We start from the raw sequence: 23,473 nt of genomic DNA, 5'->3' as shown, positions 1-23,473 counted from the left end.
ACTTAAAAGATCGCAATTGAACAATTCCATTAGTGTCCCGCAGTCAGGAATTTTCTCGTTACCTGCTGTAATGGCACTATCTATGTGAAGTGATTTGAACTTATTAAAAAAAAAAATCAAAAATACACTGTTTTTTATACATGCAACCACGAAAAAAATGATTTTATTTATTTTGTTATACGTGAAACCACGATCACATCAGCAGATTCAGACTATGACAGTTTTTCAGTGTAAAAGCCTCTTGCGATTGAATGGCAGTACCTAACCGTCCTAACATTACTTTACTATTTTATTATCCTAAATCGTGGTTAACACCGAAGCAAACAAAATAATTTCTTTTTTTGTCGATAATATGGTTGAATGTTCCCGCTCATCCACTGACCGCAATGGTTCTCAAAATTATGCGTAATCTATAATCAATATAGATTGCAGGTTATGGGTAATTTGGTGTTTTTTGTTTACCTATAAATTGTTGATAAAATTCTTAATCGACGACACAATAAATGATACCTGTAATGTTTTAGGTATAACAAAAATTAAAAATTCGGTAAAATTGTATTGTTTTTCGTTTGCATTTGTCCCTCTATCCGTAGCAACAGTTTCAACCAAAATTAGTAATGCATTGCTGTGCTCCGAACATTTTATGACATTTATGCGGAATACCATTCAGATTCAAATGACCCATTGGGTATGGCCAAAGTCACCAGGAAATGGGAAATGTTCCCTGGTCGAAACCGATTCTGCTGTGACGGCCGGCTCATGATGGCACCGCATGCGGCAGTGTTCTACATCAATGTGATCCTCATCATTGGCACGAGCGTCCTCTTCTTTGTATTCGAGTGAGTTGAGTCGGCACCATATTAAATTCTGCTAAACCAATGCCTGTGATGTTACAAACTATTTACGTTTTTCGTTCTAGCTGCCCATACCTTAGCCGTCGTGTGACTCCTGTCATTCCAGTTATTTCGGGAGTGTTGTTTCTCTTTGTCATTGGCTCATTGTTCAAGACTAGTTTCACGGACCCGGGTATTATTCCCAGGGCGACTGACGATGAAGCCGCTTACATTGAGAAACAAGTTTGTAAGTTTGATAAAATTTATTTTAATATTAGTGAAAGTCTAACATAGCTGGATTTAGCTGTGTAAAGGCTCTTGGACCCATATTATTTGGTACAGTCTTATTTTTAATATTTTCGTTCTCAAAGTAGGTAGTTGCTTAGCAACTATATATAACATTTTGTTGTAATGCATTTTCGTATTGTTTTGTTTAAAAGTTACGATTCATTATGTTATAATGGTAGTGGTATATACAAGGGGGAATGTTTGGGGGATAGATATTCCCCTTTAGCACTTGTTGTATAAATATTATATTGTTACAAAGTATAAAAATATTGATATCATTAATATTATTTTTTTCTATACATATACATGAATGTCTTGTATAGTTTATTGTTTTCATAGAAATGTGTATTAATTTTTTACAATTATTCATACAGTAGATTATTGTGTTTATTATGAAAGAAATAATTTTGTCAAAAATAAATAGTACTGTTTTTGTTATTTAGATATTTTGAACTAAAATATTTTTTTAATGTATTGAACACTGTTCAATTTTAGTTTATGTGCATGAAAAGCTGTATTTAGCACTTTAATACAATTACTTTTTCCATAACTTCAATCTAAGTTATATAGTCCTATTTTTAAAACTAAGCTGATGATTTGATTGACAATAGTAAAATATTGAATTAAAATTAAAACTGAAAACAGCTTTCCATACAAAAAAATTTGTAAAATTTGAAAAAAAAACATAAGTTTTCAGTAAATAATGATCACCAAATAATAATTTTTCGTATAACAATTATTTTTTTCTTTTCAAATTAACCTATATTTACAAATGTGTTCAGTTAATAGTCAAGTTATTGTTTGATCAATTAAATATCTCTAAAATTATTTTTTTTTTTTGTCTATTTATCAAATAAAATATAATATATTTAACGGATTCAAATTTTAGACATTAGTATACCAAACAATGGAGGAACTCCTACTATACGACCGCCTCCTAGGACCAAAGAGGTAGTCATTAAAGGCAATTCAATCAAGTTAAAGTATTGTGTAACATGCAAGATTTTTAGACCGCCAAGAGCTTCCCATTGTAGTTTATGCAACAATTGTGTTGGTAAGTTATATGAAGATTTTTAGTATTTAAATTGTATAATACAATATTAATTGTTGGTTAAGGGTGTCAGAGCCTTTTGTTTAAGTACTAAAACTTGCCTCACAGGAAAAACTCATTTTTTGTGTAATTATCGAATTTTGATAATTTTACTTTTTATAAGATAAAGACTTTACAGGGAGTGAAACACCTATTTTCTTAAATTTTCGGAAGCTGCAAAAAAATTTCTAAATAACTCAAACTATTGAGTATTTTTCTTGTGTTATTTAAAGTTATACTAAAACTTGGAGTCCTATGTGACCTGAATAATATTTTTACATTGCAAATAAAATAAAAACCATTAAAATCCAACTATTCTACTAGAATTGATTGATTTTTCTGTGTAGTGGGTTTTGAATGATTGAAAAGGTTTGATTTTATTCTTTTTGTATGGTTACCATGCAATATATGAAGAAATGTATGCCTGTTTAAATTTAGCAGGCGTCAACACCCTTAATTGATTTTTTTGTACCAACATTTTTTATATTATATATGTATAGAACTTTGATAAATGTTTCACTTACATCTTAAAATATAATTTATTTTTAAAATCTAGAAAACTTTGATCATCACTGTCCATGGGTAGGAAATTGTGTTGGTCGTCGGAACTACAGGTTTTTCTATATGTTTATTGTTTGTTTATCTTTACTTATCATCATCGTGTTCATTGGAGCAGTACTACATTTATTTTATTGTAAGTGATTGCAATTCTGAACAAATTAATTTTTATAAATGTATAAATATTTACTTCATACTTTTGTGTATTTTGTTTTATTTAGTATCCGAAAACAGGCTAATGGTAGATGCTATTTCTGAATCACCTACTAGTGTGATAGTAGTAATTATTACATTCTTCAGTTGTTGGAGCGTAATTGGATTGGCTGGATTTCATACATTTCTTGCTGCATCCAATCAAACGACTAATGAAGATGTTAGTACATTTTTATTTTTGTGTGTATTGTATGATGTATATATTATAAGCTATAATAAATATAAATACTAAACAATTGCAGGGAAGGAAGATAGTCTCTTTCATTTAATTAGATTAAATATACGAATAGTTTTTTAATATATCATTATTTTCATGATTAAGATTTTATAAGTTAAATTTTAAAATGTATTGATATCCTGTATGAACAGTGACCACTGAATGTTTATTTTATTAATTTTTCTTATAGTAAATTTTCTTTTGAAATGAAATGGGTTAAAATTAGTCAGTAATTAAGTTTATGTTTGTCATTCATCTAGTTCACTGCTTCCATCCTTGCAAATAAAATGTTTACTGTTAAATAAAACTAATATATTGTAATTAGATTAAAGGATCTTTTGCCAGTCGAACAGGACGGCCAAATTCCAATCCATATAGTCGAGGTAACATCTGTGCCAATTATTGTTATGTATTGTGTTCTCCTCGTCCTCCAAGTCTTTTAGGTATTCATAAATATTAGTTTGTTGTTCTAAATAATCTTAATTCACTTAATATATTTCAGATAGACGTGGTGTGGTTTTATCGCTTTCCGAATCTAAATCAATGAACAAAAGTCAGAGTAGAGATACAGTGATATCCAATAAAGGGTTTGAAGTTTCTGATGCACCTGTTAACCAAGTAATGTGTAATAATTGTTTTAATATTTTATGTACTTACTCTAATTATAACTTATAGAATGGCAAAACAAATACTGATGAGATACAATTGCATCAATATGGTTCATCTAGTATGTTACAACCAGATAGCTTGGACCGCAATCAACATACGTTTACAACATCGATGCCAAGTATTCATCATTCGCAAAACAATCATGTGCATCAAAGTCATATTATAAATGGTTTGTATCAAAAGCCACCAACCTCCCATTCTTCAATCTTAATCACATCACATAATCATTACCCAACTGACTATTTTTTAGTCCCCACCAACCCAAATTATTTTTATGCTAGTCTACCGTTGCGTAGGGACCGCGCAGCAATGTATTATTCAGCTGTTTCCCGTGTTCCTAGTTATCGTTGTAGGAACAATCAAAAACTTTACTATAGTCACTGTCGTGAGCATGGTGGGGGCACTTCATCAACTAGAATGCACTTATCAAATAGTATTATGAATAACACTAGTTAAGTTAATGCTCATCTTTTTGGGAACTGTAATGAAAATAATTTAATTGTTAATATTATATGTTTTGTTTCTTTTTAAATGCCTTTCACTACCATGTAAGTTGATTAGGATTAATATTTGTTGGTAAGTGAACTAAAGATCAAGGTTGAGCTTAAATAAATAAATATATTCATTTATTTATTTTTATATAACATTGTTTGTATCTACTATATAGGTGTGAAATTCAACAAAAGTATAACTTCCTTGACTAACACATTCAATGATACTGGCATTTACGAGACTATTGAACCGGGTCGATTAGATCCAGATCTAGATTTAGATGATGGGTCAAAAACTATATCTGGTGCTCCACCACTTAGTGCTAGTCGGCTACAACTACTTCAGGACACGACAATGATCGAGTCAGCTTTGGACCTGGATTCATTAGAAGATGCATCATCAGTTGGTACTGGCAGCCAAGTGAAATTGGTTAAAAACAAAAACACGTTATGACTAAACTAGAAAAAACAAATTATGTACCTGTTAATTTTTGTAGTCATACATAAATGTGAAATTCCTTATGGCGTTTAGGCACTTATTAAGGAAATTTGTATGTTGTTTAAATATGACTTAAAATAAAATTAGTGGCAACATTGTTATTTACTACCAACTGACTGCCCAATCAATTTGTTTTAGGAGTAACAATTTTAATGTTATAATAATAAGTGCCTTTTGCTTTATTTATTATTCTAATTAGGCCCTAAAACTAAAACCTAACGTTTTTTGAGTATTTAATTTCATTACTAAACAGTAAACACCATGTCATATTTTGCACTTTTCTAATTTGGTCCTTAAAGTTATTAATTTAGATACATATATTTTTGTTTGTATTTATAAGATAACTTAATTTAAATTATAGTATTGTTATACGGCATTACATACATGTTGTGGCTAAGGTTTGACTTAAATATGCCAATGAATAATGTTTTATTTTTATAGTCAGGGTTTATAAATAGGTAATTATTATTGTTAAATTTTCTTTTTTTTATAAAAAAAACTAACAATTTTTTTTTCGGGTGTTACCATCTTCTATAAGACTTTTAAACATTCTAATAGGTAAATCAATTATTTATTATTTTTTTATTAATAATTAGTTAATATTTATTTTTTTTTATTTCAATATTATTGTTCATGAATTTGCGGTTGTGCTTTTTACTTGAATTAACGCGTTAGTGCCTATTTCTTGGAAATAATTTTTCTTTTTATAATTAATGTTATTGATAAAAGTTTATTAATTACTAATTAGATGAAAGAAATTCAATATATATTTTTATATTCTCACTGTTCGATATTTAAATTGTTATTCGTTTTTAAAGGTAAAAATAGGGTTTATAATATAAATTTAAATTTTCTTAACACAAAGACATCAAAATAATTTTGAATATTTCTAGAAAAAGAAAAAAAAATGATAAGATGGCTAGTTCGTTTTCTTTGTAAAGACTTACAATGTATTTATTATACAATTTAAAAATAGTTTTAATCATTGTACATCATTTATTTATTTAATTTTTAAAGCAGTAATATACAATTATTTTTTTACTAGCAATACAATTTTATTATTCTTTATATTTTACATATTAAAACATTATCAGTGGACTATATTTTGGTGGTCTAAAGTTAATTATTGTGATTTGTGATCATTCAGTGACATAAAAATATAATACAATTAAATTAATATTATGGTAATATATTAAATCTGTATTTTACATTTTTATGCATGTACTTAAGTTTTTAAAAAAACACTTTATTTTAACTGATTGATTAAATTATAGAAAGGATTTAATCATGTCATGTGTATTATTATACCCTGTTACTATGAAATAGAATAATAATAGTATGTAAATAATATACACCAATATAAAACAATGAAAATTGTGAATACGACTGATCCAAAATATACTATTATGTATTATTCATTAAGGTAACTATTGTTTTTTAAATATTAATTGCAATACAGTTTTGGATTAGCTAATGGATTTTATAATTAATGCAATATAGTTTCATATAAAAATGTTTTTTTAATACTTAAGAGAATTACAACTATCAACAATTTGTCAAAGTATAAATGTGTAATTTACATCTTGATGTCTTCTTAATTTTAAAGAAAACAATTTTCAAAATGTATGTACAGTTTGTTTTTTACTTTAAATAATATTTAATATTATTATAAATATTAAGTATTTAAATGTATACAATTTCTTGTTTATCATTATCTCAATTTTTCATTGTTTTATTCTTTGATTATATTAATGTGCGCTTAGAAACCATTTAAAACCAGTTAAAAAAAAAAATAATTTTACTTATTTCATCCGATTTTAACAACACATATTTTTTTTTATGTGTCCTATTTTATTTCCAACGATGTAATTATAAAATACAACAAAATGCAGTTATCCAGAGTAAATAAATTAAAAAAATGTACAGAATAAACATTAGTCTTCAATAACTGGATCCTGGAATGCACGATAGCCTGTGTTCACTTGCACAATTTAGCCACCTAGTTTCTTTTATTATAACTCCGTGTGTGCTTCATCTTCTTTTTCCCCTATAACAAAAAATAATCTTAATTAAGTGATACGAAAGATATTTAGTTACCAAATGTACATAGATTTGAATAATATATAAAATGTAGCAAATTCTAAACCTTAAAAAAGAATTATTATTTGTATATCAGTATTCAGTATATAATCTATCCAGAATAAGAAAGGTACCGGGCGGCGACCAGTTTTCATGGGTTGTGGTCAAATGCTTCACCCACCAACGCTGGAGCTCCAGCATAGAGTTGGAACAAAGCCACACCCATGCACACAAGTTTGCCTTGTACCTTTCTTATTCTGAATAGGATATGCAATATTAATAAACATATAGGAAAATGAACATTGTAATTTGTATTAGTAAATCAGTGTTATTTAATTTAAAAGACGGTGATTATCAAATTCAATGTTGTGCATTCATACATTGAAATATATCTAATTACTAATTAGTATTTAATTCTCAACTAAAATATATTTCACTAACACTTACCAGTTTTTGAAAATAATAAATTATTTTGTATTTCTTAGAATTCACTAATATCAATCATTAAAAACCAGGATTTTGGACATTTACCAAAATCTGGGTATGAATACTTTTACTGTAACCTATTTTTAATATGACTTATATTTCAGTAAGTAAATTAACATTTGAATGTTATTAACCTAGTTAAGGACCAACAGTTACAGTTTGGTTTTATTATTAGAAATAAAATAAATAATATCATTGAAAAATATAATCAAATTAAACTAAGAAGAAACAAATCATTTAGTGCATAACATTAGTTATTAAAATTTTAATGATGCTTACTACTATAGGCTAAATAAGCAAGGAGCTAGTGGTAGTATTTAGGCTAAAAAATGTTTGTATCAGCACAAATATCCTTTTTTTTTCTATTTAAGATTGCTAAAAACTAATTATTTACTGTTTCACAAGAGAACATGGCAGATCTGCACATTTAGAATGAGGTCTGTCGACCGACTAGACTGCCGCATCCCCTCCATGCAGCCAATTATATGCGACGATGGCCAACCATAATATACAAGACAAGTGCAGTTGGTTGCCATCAACGGTGAGGGGTATCCCTACAATCGCATGCTACTTATCGAAAATTTGATGGAGGATGTGATGAGCTGGACCTATTCTTGTTAACACACAGCATGTTCTCTAGTGGGACAAAGTATATTACTGTTGTTAACTTATAACATTTCCCCCTTTAAAGTGTATACAAGAATACAAGACAATATTCAAATTAATAGTGACCAATAATCACACGCTATGTTTAAGTACATTTCGCCATATTTCCTCACAAATTATTTACCACAATTTATGTTTAAAAATGAATAACTGTAATAAATAGTTTTAAGGAAAACATAATAGACCTCTAAAAATGTGTTGGTATTCGTGAAAGATAAGTAAGTCTTCAAATAAGTATATTATGTTAGTATTTTTCATTAGGTAGAGCAAAATTATAGAAGATATCCCAGAAAGTTACAAGACATACATGCTTAAAAATGTACTCTTTAAAATGAGTGATTCAATTACTAAAATAAGCGAAATGCAATTTGTATAATACAAATAACCAATGCTGATGAAATCCACGATGAAATATCCGCCTTTAAATCATGTGGCAATTTGGAATTTTTTTCTGTAAAAATATACATGGCAGAACTGAGCAAGCATTGTGCAATAAGCAACTATAGTAAATAAATTAAAAACTGCCGTGCTCCATCACCGTTGATAAACATCTTGAAATTCTCACCAGTTTTGGTAGGTTCAACTATTGGTAGATCAGTTGGATTGGTTTTATCTGTTTTTAATGGACTTTCAGATTTGGCATTATCTTCTACAGTACTACTGGGTTCATGTGCAGTAGACTTTTCTACATCATCTTGTGTGTTAGTCTCAACTGTAGAATCATTATCTTGTTCTTCTGGTGTTTTAGCTTTTTCACTGTCAGTCTGTGATGTTGGTGCTTCACGAACAACAATTATTGATTTAAGTTATATTAGTCGGATAAGTCAAACAACATAAAAATCTCACTCTAATTCAATCATGTCTGTTAAATAAAAAATAAATGGATTGAGAGGTAACACTTACCTTTAACTTTAGGTTCCTCTTTCTTTTTTGGTTTCCATGAAGTGAATTTTGTCATTAAATATCTCATCTAAAAAAAAAATATTTATATAAATTGTTAAGAGAATTTATATTTACAAGTATATATTTTTAATATTATTAAGCACCTCGCGTTCTATCGATGAATGTTTCATTGCAATTGTTTGAATCGTCAACACAGGATCAACAGATCTTGGAAGTTTTTCCTGTTCTTCTACTTGCTTATCTTTCCAACTCTACAAATAAAATAAAACATTTTTTTGATTGTATTTAACTGTTATTCTTGTTATTCTAATTTTTAAATTTCAATATTCTTACTGTAATTTCAGAAATCAATTTGTCAAGTGTATCTATTTCTACTTGTGTAAATGGAGTATCATCCAACGTGGTATTTTTTATTTTTTCCAAAAATGAATTACTACTGTTCAATGCATTATTTAGTGCTTCCAATCTTGATGGTCTTTCTGCATGCTCAAAAGTTCTTTCCCAAACAGGTAATACTATTTTTTTCAAATCATCAAATTTAGAGTCCAAAATTTCAGCTTCAGCACCAAAACCATCATCTTCCAACCAATTTGATATCTTAACAAATACATTTTAAATTAAATTAATATTTAAAATTATAACTTATTTAAGTGTTACAATATTGAATATTTATTATTCAACATTTAAATTAATTGTAATAATTATTACCTCAGAACATTTATCCAAAATTGATCGAACTTCAATATCAGTAGCAGAACTAGAATAATCAGATTGATCTAATTTTTCACGTGTTTCAATAATAGCTGTTTCTAAATTGTTTAAAGAGGTTTCTTTGCGTGATTTTGCTAAATCTATTTCTTTAAGTTCTGTTATCCTAAAAATTAATAATAGCTCAAATAAAGAAATAATTGTTCATATATCTATAAGTATCATACTTATTAATTGAACTTTGCAAATCATCATCTTGAGCAGGAAGTACAAACAAGTATTCATGGTTAACATCAATAGTTTCTTTAATTGTAACAACTTTTAAATTCTTCTTAGAATCAGAAATTGGAATTGTATCATTTAATTTCACTTGTTCAGTACTGTTTGTTTGATCAAAAGTATCCGTGTTATTTGTTGTACTATTAGAAGCTTGGGGAATAGGATCTTCTTCTGGAGCTTCATGTACTGGTTTATCTTCTTTTAATACTTCTTCAGGACCTTTTAAATATGATTAATTATTATTAAAACGTTAATTTACTATTTTAAGTTTTAGGTTAATTGTAACTATTTATTACTTTTAAACAAATTGCTAATGGTACTTCCAATCTTTGATAAAGTAGATTCTTCTTCTGTATCAGCAGTAACAGTTTTTTCAATCAACAACTCCACATTTTGTAAAATTAATAATCCACTATCATCCATTGCAAAGTGTGCTTTTATTCCTTTGGTATCTGCACCTTCTTGACCTTGATATTTGGAATAGGCATCTCGTACACCATTCAATTTAATATTACTTAGTGACAAAGAACCTAAACATTTAATTTCATTTTCATCTAAATGGCTAAGTTCTGCATAACCCACAGTAAAATCAAAATCTTGTTGATGTTTATTAAATGTTATTATTTTGCGTTGTGGATACGGATTCATGTGACCAAACAAAATGCGCTTGACTTGTTTTGCTGGTTTATTTTCATCTATTACCTCTTTGTCAAATGTTACCTAAAAATAATTTAGTTTATAAAGTACTGAGTTTGTTCAAAACAATAAAATAACTAACCTGTATGGGGAATAATGTAGCATCCTTAGTAATAAATGCCTTTACTTTAAATCCATTACTAAGATCTGCTGCTTTATATGCAGCTCCTAAAGCAGAAGCTTCATCAGTATTCAAGGATCGACCAAGAGGTTGATTACTCTTTAAGTCTTTGACTAAACGGTCTTGAACTCGAGGAACTCTAGTACCAGCACCAGATAACATAACCTAAAATATTATTTAAAAATGTAATAGAATTATTATTTCATTGAAAATAAAATAAAAATATACTTGTTCAATCAGTTCGATAGTTAGTCCAGATGCTTCTAAAGCTCTTTGAGCTGGAAGAACCACTTTATCAAATAAATCTTTGCACAATTCTTCTAATTCTTCCCTCGTAACTTTGATACGCATATCTTTTTCATCAATTAAACCTTCTATCTGAAATTAAATATTTACTTTAGTGATTAGTAAGAAAGCATTATACGTGTATTACAGCTATCATCATATTTTTGATCATAACAATGTTATCATTGTGAGATTTTTTGATAGAAAATTTAATTATGTTGGTACTTAATTGAATAATTAGGAAAACCAACAAAAACACAAATGAATATTCATGCAATATTAGGTTTTGAAACAACTGATTTTCTTATTTTTTCAGAGAGAAACAATTGTGGTCTTGACATTTTTTACCAAATGTTTAGTTGAATTTTTTTTAGATATTTAAAAAAATTCTCTTTTTGATTTTTCCCTGATTAATGTTGATAAAATGTGTTTCTCGATCAAAAACTTAAAAATAAAATACAGGGTTTCTTATAAGTTGTCCTTACAGTAGATATCTTATACAAATTGCAATTTTTTTATAATTGTCTCAAATTTTGATAAAAAGTTATTCATTTTTGAAATAATGAATTTTTAAACAATAACGTTTTTATATATTAGTGACATCAAAACAAAAATGACGTTGCACGGTAAATGTTCTCTTGTTTAAAGTGTGAAATTTTAGTTGCTTAGCCTGGGCTACAACTTGAGTGGTGCTATTTCACACAAAACAGTCTTAGCTATGTTGTAAGTTTGTAAGACAAAGATAACACATGCGGGGTGGAGTCCTTAATACTATTCCGCATAAAATTAACAAGTTTTGAGGAAAAATCAATTCAACTTACAATATAACCTAATTAAAATAATATTAAATTACTTGGGCGAAATGTTCAGTGTTGGCACTTAATACATTCTTTAATCGTCCAGCTTCTTTGAATAATTTTGCCATTGATCGAGCATTTTTAGTAACATCATTGGGTGTTAATTTAAGATTATTAAATTTGGCTGCTAAGTAATCTCTTAGTCGTAATTGTATTTCCAAGCCACCCAAATTACGCTCATAGCTAATAGATAAAATATTGAAATTTATTACATCACATTTTTAGAAAATAAATCATTCAAAATTCATAGCAACAAAAATTTAAATTGAGATACAAACCCTACTCCTAGTACAGCAAGATGAGGTTGAAGTTCAGGAGCTATTCTATCCTTAGATTTTATCAACTGATAGGAAACAACTGATACTTGAGTACCATATGCTCCCATATCGTAAAACATCATGTACATCGGAGATGTTTCATTAAAACTTTTTGTACGGAATATACCATAATTCAATGCAGCTAAAAAAAAATAACATAAAAACCAATTTATTTTTATTTTACAATTTTCAATTTCTAAGTTTTATAATATATTTAAATAAAGCTTTTATGCATTTTTATGCGCAGTTTATATAATCATTTATACCAAAATTATTCTTTATAAGGGATTTTTAGGGTTTATAACTCCAGCCCTAGATATGAATTATTCATCATAATATTAACAATATCCTAAGTATAACATTTTGAAAACATTTTTAATTATAGATTGAATGAAAGAGTTTATTAATTTCTTTACACAAACTAATGTGTAAGCAAGAGTTTCTAAGCTAACTAAAAGTATGAAAAAAAAAAAAATAAACAGTATAAATGTACATAAATACATAACATTCAGTTAATACAAATAATGACTGCAAGATTAACTTCAGATAAGAGGATATATTTATTTGCTGATTACATACACGACTTATGTGTAATCGAAAATTATCAAAAATTTACTTACAAACACAAACCCATTATTCAATTTAAACCTCATTTGCTTAACAACTTTTCTCTCATCACAGGTATAACCTATTTCGTAACTATAAGTAAGATATTGTTGGTAAGGTATTTCAGAATACATAGTATGGAAAAACATTTGAATTTTCCAATGAAAACAGAACTTGGGTTATACTTTAAGTATAGACTAAGATTTTGTATGTTATGCAGATATTAAAAATCGATAGTGTTTTATGTTATTTTTGTTAATATCAATTTCAATTTTATCCAGCTATATTTCTACATAGCATTAAGTATTCAAAAACTTTTGTATTTTATATTAATTTTACTTTATAAATAATAAGTATTATTTTGATTTTTGAGAACAGAACATAATTTGGTAATATGTCTATAATACTTTACCTGCTGTGTAACTGTTAATAAGTTGTAATACTTTAATTCCAGCAATTTCTGCTGCTTTCAACATTGCGGTTCGTTCAGCTTGACCAAAATAACCAGGAATAGAAATCACTGCTTCATTTATAGCTTGCCCAGCACTATCTTGTGCGAATTCTCTTGCTTTTTCCAACATCATTGCCACAAGTTCTTCGGGTGAAAAATAATCATCTCTACAATTATATAAGTTAATAAAATAATATTGGGTATATATACTATAGTTAGTTGCCTATATAATTTATACATACGATTCACCGTGCTTGAAGAGTATTGTATTTCTTTTTGGATCAGGAATAATGTTGTAATAGGGAAAACGTTTCTTATAGAGATCTACAATTGGATTGTCTATTTTCTTTCCTAGTAAGTCAAGAAAATAAATATAACAGTTGGATGGGAATCGAACGCCAACTGTAAGTGCATCTTCGCCAAATGTACGTTCGCCATTGCGGAATGCTATAGCAGTCGGAGTTTTCCTTTTAGATTCTTTATTAAGAGCTATTTCCATTGGTACACCAGGCTATACATAATTTAAGCACATTAAAGTATATTTATACATGATTAATTTATTATGTAATACTTACTGAAACTATTGCTACTTTCATCCATTCTGAACCGATATCGACACTCATTACAGCTAAACCGTGTACATTTGCAATATGTAAGCTCAAAACCAATAACGTGGTCAGCGCTGTGACACATTTCCAGTATGGGGGGATATTCATTTTGAAGATTGTCAAGAGTAAAGACCTAAATAAAATTGATGTAGGGGAAACAATTATTTGTCTAAATTAAATAAAAAATTTCAAAATATAAAAATACCAAGTTTACTTACGTAGCTAAAAAGTAATAAGTATACTATTTGCCCTAACACTATATTTTAGGAATAATCGTATTTGATTTACAACGAAAATAGGAATAATCCACCGGGTAAAGTGGAAAGTATCATGTCTGATATTGATAATATTATCAATGTAGAATTTTCACAATTATGTTGGAAATCCAAGTAATATAAGTACAGTAAAGATCAATTAAATTTATTACGGACAATTAGGTTGAATACCCTAACCACTAACGTAAAAGTCAGGCACAAGGCTAAAGATTACGTATTCTAAGTTAAATTAAATATAAGATGTAACATTAACGTAACTCAACACATATTAGTTTTACCTTTTACTTGTGTACAAAAAAAAACCAACAAAATCGCCGATTTGGCCGCTTCTGATTGGTCGACTGTCTTGACACGTATCTGCCAATTTTCCTAAAGTTTATATTACCTACCACAGATTACTCAAATTTCCAATGCATTTCCATTGATAAGGATGTTTTTAAAACGTGGATGCCTCTTTTTATTTTTTATTGATCGAACACGGTCACGGACAGATACGTATAATCCATAAACCTTATATTTTATATTTATAAATAGTTATACAATAGAATTTATTTAGTTAATTATGTACTATTATAATATGATCTATTGTACCAATAACTAATAAGGACTTGAATAAGTTCACGAACCCGAGACCTGAGTTAAGTTAGCCATTGGGTTATCTATATATATATTATAATGATGGTGGTATCAAAACGTTATCACTAATCAGTGGACCTCAAATTGTGTCAAAGTCGATCATATGCAACGTATTCTGTGTGGAAGTTCACTATGGATTTTTTATAGTTTGTAGATCTTAGATCTTAAATGTTAATATTTAAATATTATTCGGATTAAACACAATATTATACTGGTTAATTTGATGTTTGGTCCACGATTTAAGATATACGTTTATGGCTTTATAGCCTATAGGTATGAATGGTATGATAGGTAGTAGGTACATTGTAAATATAATAAGATGGTATTATTATAGGTGGTTTTCGTAATAATTTAGGTGAAGACGACAGGTTAAAAAAGTTATGTAAAAGTTTTTCAAATGATGATATTTTTAATTTTTTAATTTCCGTGAGCTATATTACCAGAATAAAAAATATAAGTTACTTACGTTATTTTTGATTTGTACTACCTATTTAATTATTTCATATTTATTTAAGTTTTTATAATTTGTATTGGAATTTGGAATTATATCGATCAAATTTATTTGAATTGTATATTATTATTATTGTTTAATATTTATGCTTTTATTTTTTGTCCAGAAGGAATTTGTTCAGTTTTCTTAAATGACATTATTTAATATCCAATATTCCCCATGAACTACTAGGTATGCACTAGTCAATTTTATAGTCCCGTAACGCAATAAGAGCTATAAACTTGTTAACAAGTAGTGAGTTCTTTATTAACAATTGGATTAGCGTTAGGGAACTAAGTGTGAAAGCCTTGCAATTTTACAATATTATGCTGTGTTTTTGAAAATATAGGTTGCTTTCATTCATTCATAATTCACCAGATCTAAAAATTATTTTTTCTCCATATTTAAGTAAATAACTTCAAAAGGGCTACCATATTTTTTAAAAAAAAATCAGAAAAGGATTTATAAAGGATTTTTTAAATTTTTTTATTGAGATCATGACAAAAGGGAGGTTAAACTGCACAGTGCACGGTAATTACTGCATTTTATTTTGAATAAGAATTACCGACTTTCCAATTAATTAACATGGTGAATGATATATTCTAAGGTCGCGGCGATGAACATTACCTTATCATTTATCCATGCTACATGTCGATTCGTGATAAGTGCTATCAAACTGCTGACACCGCTTAAAAATCACTGCTATAAAAATATTAAAAAAAAAAAACTGAGTTTTGGTGAATGGTGAAACGTGGAGATCTGAAATTCTGAAAAAGTCTTGCCAATTGGCCAGTGTCTGGTTGCAAATTCGTGACGACTGACGAAGACAGTCAATTAGTGATTAGAGTGATTCGAATACGGAACTGAATAGGTACTGATAATTGTAGTTAAAACTCCCCGGTATATTAATGTACATGTCTGTAATAACTGCTAACTAGTAGTCACAATAGACAAGTATACTGGTATATCTATAGTCATTATACTCAACACTCCTGTAGTTCAGGGGTCACTGCCCACTTGTCAGTTCTTCACTACCTTCTTCAGTAGTCTGTGAATGTTCGCATAGAAAAGAGATATCTACTCGTTAATAGGTATTTACTACCTATTGTTATTGTTTGTTATCTTTAGTTGCGTCCTTGAAAATTACTGTCTCCAACGGAATACGATTCCCCACTCGTAGTCTGGTGCGCACGGAGTTTTTGAATAATTTTTATTAAATATTATGCAGTTCATGCAAATTGCTCTTGAATCATAATTACATGATTCACGTCGATAATTCACCTCACAAATTCTGTAGGTGACCAAACGTTTGGAGCTCTCGATTTCCAGGTTTGAAGATCGTACCTATCTCCAAAGCAATTATTCATTGTAAATACCACTTTTTACGTCAATATCCAATAGGTACATATGAATGTATAAGTCATACAGGTCAAAGTTTACCTTACAGTTACTGATGTGTAATATGAAGTTTGGTTTTGAAACACTTAATTCATTGAATTTTAATTTTAATATTTTCTTAAAACTCATATCAACCCTTGTTAGTTAATTGTGCATACCTACATAATAAACCATTTATAATATATATTATACATACAAAATATATTATGTGATATTTTTTAGTCTAGAATTGTTAAAATACAACATGGACAAATTACGCTTTGATGGACGAGTGGCAATTGTCACTGGAGCTGGTGCAGGTTTGTGGAAGATAATTAATGTACCCATACCATAATTAAGTCTTATTTTTTCAAACTTTACTGATTAGGTATTAGTTTATCTATATTTTGTGTTACTGATGATTATTTTTATATTTTATATTGTTAATTAATACATTTAATTTGTTTTATTTTTGTATTAAGATAACACATTCATTAAGTTTTAACATTTTTTACAGTTACATCAACAAAATATATTTAAAATGTTTGTTGTTACTCACTATCTAAAAAATTTTTTTTGAAAATTGTGTTTTTATTTTAAGGTTTGGGTAAAGCTTATGCGTTATTATTTGCTGAGCGTGGAGCTTCCGTCGTTGTCAACGATCTTGGAGGAAGTCGATCTGGAGATGGTAGCAGTAGCAAAGCTGCAGATTCTGTTGTAGCAGAAATCCGCTCTAAAGGTAAGTCAATTTCTGTAATAATTTGTTTCCACAAAACATTATAAATTATTTTAAATTATTATTAGGTGGAAAAGCTGTACCCAATTATGACTCTGTAGTTGATGGTGATAAATTAGTACAGACTGCACTTGAGAACTTTGGTCGTATTGACATAGTAGTGAATAATGCTGGAATACTAAGAGATAAATCGTTTGCACGAATAAGCGAATCTGACTGGAGTTAGTAATTAATCCAATTAATTTTATCTAAATGTTATTAAAAATTGTTTTCCACTATAGATTTGGTACATGATGTTCATTTAAAAGGTGCTTTTAAAGTAACACAAGCTGCATGGCCTCATTTTCGTAAACAAAATTATGGTAGAGTTATTGTCACAAGTTCTAATTCTGGTTTATATGGAAATTTTGGACAAGCAAACTACTCGTAATAAATTTAAATAGTATTTATTTTAACAAAATGATAATATTTTTTTTTTCCAAGGGCTGCCAAATTGGGTCTAGTGGGTCTTTGTAACACTATGGCAATTGAAGGTAGGAAAAACAATATCAACTGTAATGTTATCGTACCAACAGCAGCATCTCGACTAACTGAAGATATTTTACCACCGGGTAAATATTAAAAAATCTCAATTTCAAGTTACGTTTACATAAATATATTCTAATATTTTCATAATAATATTCTTTAGATTTCTTTGCCGAATTAAAACCTGAACTAATTGCTCCTGTTGTTGTCTGGCTTTGTCATGAGGACTGTGATGAAAACGGTTCTATTATTGAATCAGCTGCTGGATGGGCTACAAAATGTAAGACTTTAAAAAATGTTATTGCTAAATCCCTTATCCCATGTTAAATAATTAAAACATGGCTAACTTACCAAGGGAATTATAATTATAGGTCATTTGGTGAGAGGAACTGGTGCTATACTTAGACACAAGATTACAGACACAGTGGCTCCAGAAAATGTCCGTGATGTTTGGAATCAGTTGACTGATATGTCCCAGGCAACTAGACTGGATTCTATTGAAGTAATTAAATTAATATTTTGTTACTTATCCGCCATCTTGACTACAGACTGTCTCAATTCTATCATCTCAACTACCTGATGTCGTAAAATAGACAGTATACTACTTGTACTACAAGACAAGAACTGTGTATAACAACAGCATTACTAGCGAGCGGCATAACAACATTTCGTAGTGATGTAGCCTGTTTTGGCTACAAAATACAATATTCTATTCATATATGTACCTAAATTTACCCTACTACCTCACACTACCTTGTGTATGAGTAATCGAGTTATCAAAAAGCAAACTCTTTGTTGTTACACTTTTCATACACTCATTGCTTGTTTTGTAGGATAAGGTATATTATGTGATGTAACTACCAATTCTGTTATTTTTACTAACTAATTACCAGTAATCATATTATCTTTACTTTACATTTCCACAAGATTTCATTTTTAGGAGCCTTGTAGGTTTTTTGTATGATCACTTGCATTCATAGTGTCTTAAATTCAAACATTTTTCTTGAAATAATTCAAGAGTGTCTTTTTAATGGTAAATTATTTCGATTCATATTTTTAATTTAATAGTAAATACTAAATAATAAAAAAAATTTTGAATGTCGGTTAACCAAGTATTAAATTTTGTCCTATGAAAATTGACTGATGAGTGATGAGTATTTCACAGTTTAGATGACAGAAACTATAGTGTTTGAAACTTCAGCTGGTAGTTGAGATACCAGATAAGTGACGTGATAGTCAAAGATAACATATAAGTACCAATTTTTTCTTATTATTTATTCAATTAACAATACGAACTGTTGATTGTAGGAAGCATCTTCAACTTTATTAGGAGTTTTAGATGAAATAAAATCTGGTCCAGTAGAAACCTCAAATGAAGCTAGTGGTGTGTTCAGTTACAATTACCGAGATTCCATTCTTTATGCTATTGGAGGTAAATTTTAAATATTAATTATTTCTAACTGTATAATTAAAAATCATAATATTTTTTTCATAGTTGGAGCAAATGTAAAAGAAGAAAGTGATTTACAATACTTATATGAATCTCATGAAAATTTCTCTACAATACCTACTTATGCAGTTTTACCTAGTTTGATGGCTACTATGGGTAGTAGTGTAATAACTGAGGCGATACCTGGTAGAGAGTTTGATTTATCTCAGGTATAAGTTATATGTATGCTAATTTTTTTGGCATATAATACAACATATTACATATATGTGGATCATTTAATATCTAGGGATAGAGAGAATTAAACCTATGTAGCCAATAATGTTTTATTATAATAAACTATTTTACAGAATATTATATTATATTAAATTTATAAAAAGTATAGAAATTGCAAGATACCCTATTTTCACCATAATAAGAAGAGAACATTAATCATACAACATTGTTTTATTATTTTTTTTATAACATAAAGGAAACAAAATTATTTAAGCTTATAATACATACAAATAATAACTTTTTTGTATAAATGGTATTATAAAACAAGTAAAAAATGTCATTGCATAGTTAAAATTATCCCTTTTTTCTGGTAAAAATTTAGCTAACTATAACTCAGTTTTTTCTTGCAGTTTAGATTAGGTTTTCCAAATGTTGGGATATTCATTTTCATAGTTAAATTTTGTAATAAAATATAACCATTTACTTTATAATAATGATTTAGCGAACAAAGTTATCAAATGTCATGTTTTAGTTATAATATTACATTACTAATTAGTATTTATAAAATATTTTCTTAGTACATTTTTACTATGATTTATATTCCAACACTGTTCTGTATTATTCAAAATTGATGTTTATATTTGATAGGTTTTGCATGGTGAACAATATTTAGAACTACACAAGCCCTTTCCAACTGAAGCTAAACTTACAACTAAAATTTGTATTTCTGATGTTTTGGATAAAGGAAAAAATGCTATTATTGTTGTTGATGGTATGAGTTTTATTTCATAATTTAAATAATTCTAGAAAAATTGTTATGAACAATTAATAAAAACATTGTATTTTACAAATTATTTAATCTATAATATGCTAGATACTAAGTTCTTGATAATGTTCTCATTAAATTATTTTAGGTAAAACATATGATGAATTTGGTGATTTGATTGTCACATCACAAATATGTACTTTTGTTGTGTCAGCTGGAGGATTTGGAGGGAAACGAGTTTCAAGTGTTATGATTCCAATACTTGATGAACCTAAACGGTCTCCAGATTCTACCGTTACTGAGAAAACTTCTGTAAATCAAGTAATGATTTTTATTTATGCATTAGGTATGTTTTGCTTATTAATTTCTTATTATTTTTAGTACAAATTTATACTAAAATTATTTTTAATTATTTCTTATTCAATGAATTGTTATTAGGCAGCCGTTTACAGATTATCCGGTGATCTAAATCCTTTACACATAGATCCATCATTTGCACTTGCTGCTGGTTATCAAGTGCCAATACTTCATGGTTTAGCAACTCTTGGTATTTCAGTAAGACACATACTCAAACAATTTGCTGATAATGATTCAAAATTATTCAAATCACTTAAGGTATTTGCATAATAATTTTAAAAAAAAATTGTTGATTTCATTAAATTTCATTTACATGAACTACAATGGCTATACATGGTGAACTTACTAATAATATATTTATGACTTTATCTTTTGTTACATTTTTACTTGATAAAACACGTACATTTATTCTTTTTACAGAAGATATGATTTTAATTTTAAATTTTAATTAATTAGGTCATAATGAAAAATTTTGCTGCATGCTAATAAATATGCTATAAAAAATAACAATGTCAGCATTTTACATAAAATTCCAAATAATTTTAAGAATATAAAGTATATGCCGAATATTGTTGAACTGTACTGTGTAATATAAATGCTATAAAATTAATGTGAGGAAAAAATGAAACTCGTGTGCAGGAGGCATGGAACAAACACCTCATTAATGTACAAACTACTTTGACCTCTAGGTGAGATTCAGTAAACCAGTTGTACCAGGCCAAACATTGTGCACATCAATGTGGAGAGAAGGGAACCGCATTCACTTCAAAACTACAGTATCAGAGACAAACGACACAGTTCTATCAGGTAATTTTTATTTAAGGTATTGTAATTATTTGATCACATATTTATCATGTTTATTAATGTTTATTTTATACATAAACATTAAACATATTTATGTCTAGCCATCTAGATTATATTTATTATTTGGCCTTGAAAGTTACATTTAATAATTTGAAACAAATATACTTTATACTAGTATACCTTTTTAATAATGCTACCAATTCTATTAATTAGCATATTGATCTATGCAATTACTTGACATATTGACCTATACAATTAATATTTCCATACAGTTATAAATAAAATGTCTATAGTTAGTTTTTAATAATGATCATCAAATTGTTTAAATAAAAAGTTTAGAACTCAAAATTATGTTTCATCAAGCTTATCTTATATTTTCTATTGTTATATTTTTATTATTTTTCACAGTGTTTGGGATTATATTATTCGTAGATTTTGTTTTCACTAGGTGAGTTTCATGTTTCAGATTTAATCTACTTATGTATAAAAACAGCATATTTTTTCAAGGCCAACATTTGAAATTGATGAAATAATTAAATGATAGTTTGAAAATATTTATTTTAAATCATTACTGATATATTTTAGGCGCTTACATGGAATTACACGAAGTTAGATTGCCAGCCAAGCCACATGTGGTCTTGTGCTCTGGTAAAGTTGAAGAACTGCCTAGCGATGCAGTATTCGAGGGTATGAAAGAACGTATAGAATCTAATCCAAGCTTATTAAAATCTATTAATGGGGTCTTTGTTTATCATATCACAAAAAGTGGTAAAGTCACTAGTACATGGAGTAAGTCTTATTTTATTAGAAATACACTGATAACTAAGATGTTTGTTCCAATATTAAAGTATATTAAATTAATAAATAGCCGCAGATTTGAAGACTGGTAAAATCTATCGAGGAGAACCTGAAAAAGGCGTTAAAGCAGATACGACATTGACTATTGATGATACAGATATGATTGATTTGGTAAGTATCTTATATAATATTATGTTGTATTATACATTCATAACAAATATTATGAAAAAAACTTTTATCTAGGCTCTTGGAAAGCTAAATCCTCAAATGGCATTTATGAAAGGTAAATTGAAAATCAAAGGAAACATCATGTTAGCACAAAAATTAAAAGCATTAAATACTGAGTCCAAATTGTAAAGGTAATTTATTGTTTTGGGAATTCGAGGAATTTAATTTAATATAAGGTTTATGGTATGGTGTTAAGGGTAGGGATTTTGTCTTGGATCATTATTTTAAGATAAAGTATTGTTGAACATTTTTTATATCTTTTATTTATTTATTTATCTACATGTTTAATAATATTTTATATGTAATTTGTTAATTATTATTGTTTAAATTTCTTTCTTTTTTACCGAGTGATATTTATAATAAATGAATGTATTATTTATTAATGGTTATTAATCTCATTTATCACCATTGTTTGTGTAGTATTTAATTATAAAACCGGTCAAATAATTAATCCTTAAAATATTTCCTTAAACTTAAATGTATGTGGTTTTATACAGTTACTATTTTGTGTTAAATATAAAACATTTTTAATATATTATATATTAAATAAAGGAGAATATATACAGTAAGATGAAAACTCAAATCATATAATAACTTTGATGTGTTACTTTATTTATGTCCAATAAAATATTAAAATACAATACAATAAGGAAAGATAAACGTGCTGTAGGGCAAGGTGAAACCATGGGGAATGACGTCAACAATAACATAAAATAAAATAATAAGATAAAAATAAACTATAAAACTTTTAAAAATTAGCTTAATATGCTTTGTTAATTAAAAAAAACTATTATATCTATATACGCCTAGGTAAATAATAATGAAAAAAAAAAATAATCATTTCAATAATATGAGTGGAAACAGCTTTTTGATGATTAAATATTACTTTATTTATATA

The 23,473-nt window shown here is 27.9% G+C and overlaps 3 protein-coding genes across 13 annotated transcripts; 2 read left to right on the top strand and 1 right to left on the bottom strand.

Moving 5' to 3' along the window:
- The first annotated feature begins 502 nt into the window (after nucleotides 1–502).
- Nucleotides 503–5,216, top strand: LOC111027939 (palmitoyltransferase ZDHHC18). The gene is made up of 9 exons (XM_022306443.1): nucleotides 503–839; nucleotides 920–1,080; nucleotides 2,011–2,175; nucleotides 2,768–2,905; nucleotides 2,991–3,142; nucleotides 3,525–3,642; nucleotides 3,702–3,817; nucleotides 3,875–4,037; nucleotides 4,536–5,216. The coding sequence occupies exons 1-9, from the start codon at nucleotides 691–693 to the stop codon at nucleotides 4,811–4,813; spliced, it is 1,440 nt and encodes a 479-aa protein (XP_022162135.1). The 5' UTR covers nucleotides 503–690; the 3' UTR covers nucleotides 4,814–5,216.
- A 1,470-nt stretch (nucleotides 5,217–6,686) lies between these two features.
- Nucleotides 6,687–16,065, bottom strand: LOC111027947 (hypoxia up-regulated protein 1). Of its 4 annotated transcripts, none has more exons than XM_022306455.1 (16): nucleotides 15,949–16,062; nucleotides 13,888–14,053; nucleotides 13,555–13,823; nucleotides 13,274–13,479; nucleotides 12,217–12,397; nucleotides 11,935–12,121; nucleotides 11,025–11,174; nucleotides 10,758–10,961; nucleotides 10,276–10,699; nucleotides 9,928–10,198; nucleotides 9,701–9,866; nucleotides 9,326–9,589; nucleotides 9,136–9,243; nucleotides 8,993–9,059; nucleotides 8,655–8,867; nucleotides 6,687–6,905 (listed from the first exon to the last, which is right to left on the bottom strand). In XM_022306455.1, exons 1-16 carry the CDS (start codon nucleotides 15,954–15,956, stop codon nucleotides 6,871–6,873), a joined length of 2,919 nt encoding a protein of 972 aa, XP_022162147.1. In that variant the 5' UTR covers nucleotides 15,957–16,062; the 3' UTR covers nucleotides 6,687–6,870. The 4 variants fall into 4 exon arrangements, with proteins under 4 accessions (XP_022162147.1, XP_022162144.1, XP_022162146.1 ...); XM_022306452.1 differs by lacking the exon at nucleotides 6,687–6,905 and adding an exon at nucleotides 7,723–8,540 and having other exon boundaries at nucleotides 15,949–16,065; XM_022306454.1 differs by lacking the exons at nucleotides 6,687–6,905; nucleotides 15,949–16,062 and adding exons at nucleotides 8,437–8,540; nucleotides 14,474–14,782.
- A 10-nt stretch (nucleotides 16,066–16,075) lies between these two features.
- Nucleotides 16,076–23,330, top strand: LOC111027948 (peroxisomal multifunctional enzyme type 2). 8 transcript variants are annotated; one of them, XM_022306459.1, is made up of 17 exons: nucleotides 16,076–16,192; nucleotides 16,942–17,018; nucleotides 17,300–17,437; nucleotides 17,503–17,655; nucleotides 17,716–17,860; nucleotides 17,918–18,045; nucleotides 18,123–18,239; nucleotides 18,331–18,461; nucleotides 19,268–19,391; nucleotides 19,455–19,618; nucleotides 20,271–20,394; nucleotides 20,537–20,709; nucleotides 20,827–21,003; nucleotides 21,435–21,552; nucleotides 22,135–22,338; nucleotides 22,418–22,518; nucleotides 22,591–23,330. In XM_022306459.1, exons 2-17 carry the CDS (start codon nucleotides 16,964–16,966, stop codon nucleotides 22,702–22,704), a joined length of 2,166 nt encoding a protein of 721 aa, XP_022162151.1. In that variant the 5' UTR covers nucleotides 16,076–16,192; nucleotides 16,942–16,963; the 3' UTR covers nucleotides 22,705–23,330. The 8 variants fall into 8 exon arrangements, with proteins under 8 accessions (XP_022162151.1, XP_022162152.1, XP_022162154.1 ...); XM_022306460.1 differs by lacking the exon at nucleotides 16,076–16,192 and adding an exon at nucleotides 16,249–16,412; XM_022306461.1 differs by lacking the exon at nucleotides 16,076–16,192 and adding an exon at nucleotides 16,460–16,650.
- Nucleotides 23,331–23,473: the final 143 nt, after the last annotated feature.

The sequence above is a fragment of the Myzus persicae genome, unplaced genomic scaffold (assembly GCF_001856785.1).
Source record: "Myzus persicae strain clone G006 unplaced genomic scaffold, MPER_G0061.0, whole genome shotgun sequence".
In the NCBI taxonomy this organism is placed as follows: Eukaryota; Metazoa; Arthropoda; class Insecta; order Hemiptera; family Aphididae; genus Myzus; species Myzus persicae.
The sequence above is the reverse complement of the archived record's forward strand: the minus strand, read 5'-3'. Positions and strand labels throughout refer to the sequence as shown.

What these genes read in the sequence shown, in the direction of transcription:
- LOC111027939 (XM_022306443.1), top strand. Translation starts at nt 691, where the DNA reads ATGGCCAAAGTCACCAGGAAATGGGAAATGTTCCCTGGTCGAAACCGA. An exon ending in TTACATTGAGAAACAAGTTT is followed by an intron (nt 1,081 to 2,010) that starts GTAAGTTTGATA and finishes TTCAAATTTTAG; the next exon opens with ACATTAGTATACCAAACAAT. An exon ending in TTTATGCAACAATTGTGTTG is followed by an intron (nt 2,176 to 2,767) that starts GTAAGTTATATG and finishes TTTAAAATCTAG; the next exon opens with AAAACTTTGATCATCACTGT.
- LOC111027947 (XM_022306452.1), bottom strand. An exon ending in TATTAACAGTTACACAGCAG is followed by an intron (nt 12,398 to 13,273) that starts GTAAAGTATTAT and finishes ATTTTTTTTTAG; the next exon opens with CTGCATTGAATTATGGTATA. An exon ending in AGTTGAACCTACCAAAACTG is followed by an intron (nt 8,541 to 8,654) that starts GTGAGAATTTCA and finishes ATATTTTTACAG; the next exon opens with AAAAAAATTCCAAATTGCCA.
- LOC111027948 (XM_022306459.1), top strand. Translation starts at nt 16,964, where the DNA reads ATGGACAAATTACGCTTTGATGGACGAGTGGCAATTGTCACTGGAGCT. An exon ending in GAGAGTTTGATTTATCTCAG is followed by an intron (nt 19,619 to 20,270) that starts GTATAAGTTATA and finishes TATATTTGATAG; the next exon opens with GTTTTGCATGGTGAACAATA. An exon ending in TGCTATTATTGTTGTTGATG is followed by an intron (nt 20,395 to 20,536) that starts GTATGAGTTTTA and finishes AAATTATTTTAG; the next exon opens with GTAAAACATATGATGAATTT.